Here is an 8,477-nt window from a genome sequence, read left to right on the forward strand (position 1 = left end):
TTCGATCTCCTGTTGAGTTCGTAGGTGTTCAGAATGGTTTGATCCCTATTCAGCTGAATTCCTGAGACCAGACGAAATCTAGGTCTCCTACTCCTCCGCCGTCTTGCTCCGCCCCTCCGGGGCTTAGATTTTTTAGAGTGAACGGATTTGAGTCATGGGTCACCACTTGGGACTCACTGAGCATCAATGACCCAACTGTGCCCTTGGTGAAGATCAGTTTTCACGAATTATTCTCCTCCCGGTGTAGAAGGGAGGTAGAATCTATGCCCAGTCCTGCTTGATGACACGCTGGTTAGTGATCAGTGTGGAACACACACAGCTGGGGGTGCGTGGCGCTGGGGCTCACATGTGGGGTGCGGATCCTGATGGTGGCTACAGAGTCCAGCTCTGTCTCTCACCCTCTTGGAACCCTGGGTCAAGATGATTTCACCTCCTCCATGATCCAGCTTCCTTTTCTGTAGGCTACAGCAGTTGTAGTGCTTATTAGCTCATAGGCTTTTGGTGAGAATTCTGCGAGTTAATGTATCAGAATGCTTAGCACAGTGTCAGGCGCATATTAACACCATAGAGTGTCTAATTATTATTTCTATTGAATTGGCTCCCACATAGGTGTTCTTAGATGAGAAAGGTTGAGTTCTTCAATTGCAAGTTTTCCTTTTATTCTGCATTTTGTCATCTGGTGCTCCCAGTTTCTAGATTTATGTTGTTGGTTCTTGGAGGGCCCGACATTCATTGCAGGTGCTTGACACCCTGACAGGGAATGGTGATGGGAAAGAAACTTAAGGCCCTGGGTGCTGGTTTTTGTTATTCTTCAGAAATGAGCAGTGCTTGTTGGTTTAGGTAGTTCTCATAGTTTGCTGTGCATCATAATTGCCTGTGGATTTTGAAGTTTTCAGATGCCTGGCATTACCTCTGATCTGCTGGATCGTAATTTTCAGAGATGGGGCTGTTTTTCTCAGACTGCCATGTTTGCTACTGACATTCACCAAATCTGAGGATCACTGGCGTATTACATTCTCTTTGGTTAGACTTGAACTCATATTTAAGGGTATTAATGAAATCACCTACTCATTTAACATATATTCTTTATTGACCAGTTTTAGATGCTGGGCACTGCTTTCTAGTGGGAGAGATTGATGATAATTAAATGAATAAACTAATAAGAAAATATAAAATAGCAACAAAATCTATGATAAAATAATAGTTCATGTGAATGCGTGGGGTCTTCTTGAGAAAGAGTAGTCAGAGAAGGCATCTCAGAGGATTGAGCTGAAGCCTGAATGATAAAAAGGTGCCAAGCATGGGAAGATATGGGGGGAAGAAGCTTGAGGCAGAGGATATAGCAGGTGCAAAGGCCCTGGGGCAGGAATGAGTATGGTGAGTTTGAGTCCAGTGGGGGTGGCTAAGTGTGGGCAGGAGGGTGTTGGGGATTTACCAGAGGAGATCAGATCTTTAAGGCTTTGTAGGGCCAGGTAAGGAAGTGGAATTTTATTTTAAGCCACTGAAGAGTTTTGAGTAGGAGTGCAATACGATCTGATTTGTATTTTTTTTAAAGAATTTATTTATTTATTTGACAGAGAGACAGAGAGCTCAAGCAGGCAGAGGGAGAAGGAGGCTCTTGCTGAGCAGGGAGCCTGATGCAGGGCTCAATCCCAGGACCCTGGGATCATGACCCGAGCCGAAGGCAGCCGCTTAATCGACTGAGCCACCCAGGCGCCCCCTGATTTGTATTTTTAAAGGATTGTACTGGCTGCTGTGTGGAGAATGGATTTTGGTGGAGGTAAGGGTGGGTGAAGGTTTTCAGCCAAGGAGGCTTGAGTATGTGTAGTCCCCAGCCCAATGGGAATTAAGCGCAAAATTTCAGCTTGACAACAGGCAACCATTTCTAGAGACCCAGGGAGTCAGCCACTGCAGTGATCTTGCCTTGGGGATGGGAGTGAAAGGTGAATGTAGCTTCACACGTGAGTTAAAATCATGATGAGCTTTTATTTACCCAGATTAAGCATTTTCAAACCTAACTCCTGCTGCTTAAGATGTTCAGTGGGTTCCCACATGAAGTGGCCCTGGCAGCCTAATGTTCACCCCCCAGTAAGAGGTGTACTCCCCAGGCCTACCCATAGGCTTTGGAAAAGGAGAGCAAATAAAATGATCAATTGGTTCTTGGTTTTTATGACATCTCTATGGAAACTCTATTATGAAATTCTGGACTTGTCAGTTGTGGAAATATGCATTAGTCTCCCTCCATGGCAGCACATTGCCTCTGATGTCATTGGGTCATGGCTCAACCATCTATACTGTTTCCATGAGAGACGCTAGGGCATTGGTGTTGGACTTGGGGATGCGGGTTGGGCAGCCTGTTTGGACCTCCGCTTCTCTCCTTGCTAGCTGAATTTTCATAGACAAGCTCCTTACTCTCTGAGTTTCAGGTGTCTCGTCTGCAAAATAAGGGTGATTATAGTATCTACCTCATGATGTTATTGCAAGGGTCAGAGAAGCAGATGCCTATACAGTACTTAGCACGGTTCTTGGCACGGGGTCAGCACTCTAGGCAGATCCATACTTTTGGGTTTCCATTATGCTCATTTGAAAGTCCTCTGTGCCCTTGCTTTGTGAAAGGTGGTCCCCAGACCAGCAGTTGCATCCCCTGGGCGCTTGTCAGAGTCAGAAATGCAGAATCTTGGGCTCCACCCCAGACCTCCTGATTTGAATTTGCACTTGAACGAGATCCCAGGTGATTCTTGTGGGCGTTTACATCTGGAAGTGCCACTGTAAGCTAAAATGCGTCTAGGGAGGAGAGCTGAGTCAGGTCTGAATATGGAAACCTGTTGCCAGCCTCGTGTTGGGGCAAAAAGACATCATCACCAGGACACAAAATACACTGTGACCCTAACCAGCGGGGCATGGTTGGACAGCCATGTTACCTCTCCTGCACAGGTATGACACATGACTCACCTATTTTAGAAGTTTGTTGAGAGGATAAGTGAAGTAATGTGAAAGCTGATATCAGAGAGTGAAAAGTAAGTTATTTTTATCTTGTTTACATAGAAGAGGGACATCATAATTTTTACAGCTGTTAATACATTTTCAAAGATTCCAGTTCTCCATTTTCCACATTTGCTGGCTGAGTGGCCATGGGCACGACCTATTATTTGGCGTCTCAGTTAGAATAATGGAGAGTGACAGTGGCCCAGGAACTATGGCCTGGTATTTTTGGAAACTAAATGGGAGAATTTTGTAGTTTGGCTAAAAGGCATTGCCCTAGAAAAGCTGAGCACTGTGGTCAGTGGCAGTGTTTATGCCATTTACCAAATACTCCGAATCACAGTGTAAGGTGTGGGGACCATGGGCAGAAGTCACCAGGATGCTTCCTGGTGGCGTATTTTAACGTGTCACACGTTTAGCAGCCACAAAAGCCTTTTATTATTTCCAACATCACAACCAAAGCAAGAGACAAGTGATATTGCTTATATTGGCAGGATGTCTTCAAGTACCAAAAACCCACAGTATATTCCAGCACAAGAAAAAACACACAATTGTACACCAAAGACACAGCATATTACAAGAATTCATTGGGGGGGGTGGTTTGTGGGGGTGGGCAGTGTGAGGCCAGCCAGAAAGCACAGCGTGAAGTTCTCCAGGGCAGGGGAGGGTCTGATGGGTGCGTGTAGCACGCAGAGACAGTCCTAGTCAGCAAAGCTCACCCTGTGCTCACGGGGATGAAATGCTTTGCTTAATAAGCTACAGGCATTGAGAGCTGGGTCACCCCAACTTTTACACCATGCCAGAAAAAAGGAGCAGTGAACCAAGAAATTTCTCTTTCACAGATAACTCAGGAGATCAGGTGATAGAGACACGGCTACTGTGAGCAAAAACAGCTTCTGAGAAAGCCACAGGCATTTTCAGTTTCTGAAACTCTCTGAAACTATAGTAAAGCCATTTCTTGAGGCATGTGCCCTCCCGTCCATGATTCCCTCTTTTGCTTTAATGACAGAAAAGGAATAATAGGAAAAAGGCTTTGTTTTTTTTAAAGAGAGAAATTTATACCTTTAAACAGCAAGGTATCAAAATACTTTGTACACAGGTATGTGCTGGTTTTCCAAAGCACTGTATCTGCCTTTCATTGGAATTTTGAAAACTGCCTTAGGTTTAATGCATAAGAACCCGACAACAACACTGCAGCAGCCAAAATAGAAATAGGTTACATCCCCATGCTCATTTTTGGGGGGAGGCTGGTATGGGGTTTGAGGAGAGGGCCATACATAGCATTGCTTCTTCCACACAGAGCTCAGTATTTTTTAGGGAATTGTTTCACAGTAAATCGAGTTACAGAATAGAAACTCAGTCTCTTACGAAACGAGGACAAGACCATCTGAGCAGCTGACAGCCAGAACTGTGACAGGTTTGCTGGGGAGACATTCGAATCCCTCTTACAGTCAACGAGAGTCCTCCCGTCTGGTCTGACTTGCGGCAGGGAGACACGGGGAGGACGCTGGAGGGAGCAGGTGGGCACTGCAGACCCCGGGTGCATGGAAATGAATGCAGGCAGCACCCAGGGCAGCCCTCACTGAGTCCCGCCAGGGCCTCTTTGGGAAATCAGTGACTTACCCACTTTGGAATCCTTCGAGAAAGTCTGTTACATACCATTTTCCCCTTTGAAAGGCTTTGCAAGCGCAGAGACAAAAGACATGTACGGTCATGGCTGTTGACATATTTTAAGTCTTCCAAGGGTTTCTCTACCCCCTCTTCTTTTTTCTAAACACCTTGGCTGGTTGGGGGCTCACCGGCGACGGGGCCGCCACCTGCTTCCGTGGCCGCGGCGCCCTACCCCAGGTTCATGCTGTCACAGCTGCAGAGGATCTCCCTGAAGGTGTTACGTAGCTCCAGGCTCCGGAAGGCGTAGATGAGTGGGTCAATGATGGAGTTGCACATGATGAGGACCAGGTAGGTGTTGAAGTGGGCGGTGTAACAGACGCAGTAGGGGTTGGTGGGGCAGGTTATGATGAGGATGAGGTGGAGGAAGAAGGGAGCCCAGCAGAAGATGAAGACTCCCAGCAGGATGGTGACGGTGACAGCCCCCTTCAGGCACGAGTGCTGCTGCGGGGCCACCCCCCTGGCAGGCGGCAGCGCTGCGATGCGCTGGACGTGCAGCCGGGCGAAGAGGAACATGTGCACGTAGAGGGTGCCCATGAGGAGCAGCATGGCAAAGAACATGGTGATGAGGCACACGATGACCATCTTGCTCTCGGAGTAGACGATGAAGACCACGCCACAGACGCCACAGCACACCCAGATGGCCGCGATCCAGGCGAGCGCCTTCCGCACCGTCATGATGCTGTGGTAGCGCAGTGCGTAGAAGATGGTGACGTACCTGTCCACGGCGATGGCCAGGAGGTTGCAGATGGAGGCCACCAGGGAGATGCAGATCATGGAGTCGAAGACGTTGTCCATGTGCTGGATGAACTGGTCCTCGAAGGTCAGGTAATTGCTGTTGACGACGGCGATCATGACGGTCTCCAGGGCGTTGGACACGCTCACCAGCATGTCGGCCACCGCCAGGCTGCAGAGGAAGAAGTACATGGGGGAGTGCAGGTTGCCGTTCCTGACCACAGCCAGGATGACCAGGATGTTCTCCAGCAGGCTGACAATGCCCAGCGCCAGGAAGACTTGGGGCTTGATGAAGACCTGCTCGCAGAAGCCGCTGCTGCTCTGGTTGTTGAAGGAGGGCGCCGCGAGCTGCTCGGAGCTGTTGGGCCCTGTTGGCTGAGCAGACAGGCAGCACGAAGCATTCATTGCTAATGGACGGGTGGGTGGGAGCTGGGGCTCCGGCAGCGTCCAGAACCTGCTGCTGCTGGCGGCAAGGACTACCCCTCCAGATGCTTGTGGTGGATGGCCGTCCGGTCCAGACCGAGGAAGAGGGAGAGGAAGTCAGCTTGGAGATGGACAAGAGAACTTTCCTCTGCTTTTCCAGGACGGGCACTCCTCTGCGTCGTCGTCCTTCTCTCTCCTTACCCCTTCTCACACCCCCACCTGGGAATGGAAAAGCTGCCACTGATGGCTAGAGTTTCAGCTGTTTTCATAGCAGGACCAGGCATGTGGTACCTGCTGCTGGAAGTGAGGGCGGAGCAGTCAGCCTTCACACACGGGCTGCAGGCAGACTCCTACTTCATCTTCACCACGGGGAAAGGACCGCGGAGCAGGGAGCAGTGATCGGGCGCCTCTCGGACTGACGGCGGCAGCGCCCGTGCCGACAGGGAGCTCGAGAAGCAGGCTGGTGCCCTCTGCAGGCCAGAGCGCTCATCTGCGTGCTGCCTTGACGGAGCAGTTCTCATTGGTCATGGAAACTGCCACAGGTATCCATTCATCCAGTTCGTTCATTCATTTTTTTTTTAAAATAACCATCATTTATGGAGCACCTGCTCTGTGTCAGGTCTCTGCTGGGTGCAGGGACTATAACGGTGAACCAGACTGACACGCTGTCCCGGTTTTCCCTAAACTCGGTGTCCGAGGTGGGAGGTGAGAAGTCAGGACGTTAGTATTTCATTGTGATGAATGCCTGACGATGAAGCCCAGGGGACTGGGGGAGCGTTGGGGGGGGGACCTAACCTGGATGGTCAAGGTGATAGAGACACGGCTGGAGGGAAGAGCATCTAAACCTTGACTTGGAGGAAGAAGAGGTGATACCCAGCGGTGGCGTAGGGCTGGGGTCAAATGAAGGAGGTGAGTGGAGGGTCGCAGGCAGAGGGAGTCACGTACCCCAGACCTGGAGACAAAAGAGCAGTGGCTGTGGGGATCGTCACAGAACGTGGGTACAGGGACCCATCTGACCTCCTGAATCAGGATCACCAAGGGTAGGACCTGGACAAATGTGTGTTCCATTTTTGACAGGTGAGCTGGGGCATAGCCAGGTTTGAGATCTATTGAAAAGGAAGGTTGGTGGTGGTTTTTTTTTTTTTTCCTTTTAACTGAAGTACAGTTGACACACAGTGTTATATTAGTTTTAGGTGTATGACATAGTGACCTAACAATTCTGTATGTTATGCAGCGCTTGGCCTGATATCTATAGTTACCCTTTGTCACCAGATGATGTTATTACAGGTTTATTGACCATATTCCTTCCCTATGCTGTATTTTTTTATCCCTGTGATTTATGTATTTTATAAGGAAGCTTGGTGTTTTTGAGGAACTGAAAGCAGTTTGGCCAGAGTGTGGAGCTGGGAGACACAATTTGAGAAATCAGGCTGCAAAGGGTTTTTTTTTTTTTTTTTTTTTTTTTTAAACAAAAGTCGGGAAGTGTCTGGATCCACCCTACGTGGGAGTTTGGACTATCTCCTGAAGGCAGCGGGGGCCAGGGAAGAAGAAGGGGCTTTAGGCAGTGGGGGGTGAGAGGGGGCTGCCCTTTAAAAAGACTCCCACTTGCAGGGTAGAGAATGGATTGGAAGGGGAGGGGCAAGGAACCAGGGAGGCCAGGGCTTCAGCGGTCTCGGATAGATGATGGTAGCCCGGAGCCAGGATGAGGAGGTGGCGGCGTGGGGCCAGGGCAGGACAGGAGCAGAGATGTTCAGGGGGAAGGGTGGTAGAGATTTGAGAGTGGCTGGCCATGGAACTGTGGGAGAGGCAATGGGCAGGAAGCCCCTCTCCTTCTTCCTTCTTAAGTAGTAGGGAGGGTCGAGATGCCTTTTGAGCTAGAAAATGTAGCAGGCAGAATTTAGCAATAGACTTCAGTACCTGGTTCATATCACATTTGGTGCTGCACACGAGGATCATGTAAACTCTGGAAGCATGGAGCCCGTTTGCCCCCCCCAACACACATTCCAGATGGATTAATGATCTATCTAACTATTGTCTAACTGTGTGTGTGTGTGTGTGTGTGTGTGTGTGTGTGATGAGATAGAAGAAATATGCATAAGGAAATAGAAGAACATTTTAAATATTTATAAAACTGTGGAACGGAGAGATTTTCTTAACAAGATGGGCAATCCGAAATGTGGAGTATGGAAAAACACCATAAACAGCGTCAAGAGACAGGAAGAAAACATTCTCCATAGGCAATGAATGGTTGCCATCTCTTATAGATAAAGAAGACCTTCAGATTAATAAGAAAAAGATGAAATTACCTCTGAGAGTATTGGGCAAAAGATATAAACAGAAATCCACTGAGGAGCATATACAAACGGATAGTAAAACATACGAAAAGATGTTCAGCCTTCGGGGGAGTCAGGGAAATACAAATCCAAACGGGACTCCAAAGCCATTTTTCCAGTTAGATTAACAAGAATTTAAAAGATATCAAATTCAGGAGAGAATATTGGGAGAACACTCGTAGGCAGTCCTCGGTCCTAGTGTTTGTGAATAGTCTCATCTCTTGGCAGTTTCTACTAAAATAAAAAAGGCACCTGGCTGGGGATCTCAGTCTGCTTAGGGGTATAAGAGATAGCACTTCCATTTATTCTCAGCAGAGCAACTTGATTTCGGATGCG

General features: G+C 48.5%; 1 protein-coding gene across 1 annotated transcript; it reads right to left on the reverse strand.

Moving 5' to 3' along the window:
• Window positions 1–4,821: 4,821 nt before the first annotated feature.
• On the reverse strand, window positions 4,822–5,790 carry MC3R (melanocortin 3 receptor). Its single transcript, XM_025853394.2, has one exon. It carries the CDS (start codon window positions 5,788–5,790, stop codon window positions 4,822–4,824), a length of 969 nt encoding a protein of 322 aa, XP_025709179.1.
• Between the last annotated feature and the right edge of the window lie 2,687 nt (window positions 5,791–8,477).

The sequence above is a fragment of the Callorhinus ursinus genome, unplaced genomic scaffold (genome assembly GCF_003265705.2).
Source record: "Callorhinus ursinus isolate GAN/ISIS: 27379988/994484 unplaced genomic scaffold, GSC_fseal_2.0 scaffold53, whole genome shotgun sequence".
Taxonomy (NCBI): Eukaryota; Metazoa; Chordata; class Mammalia; order Carnivora; family Otariidae; genus Callorhinus; species Callorhinus ursinus.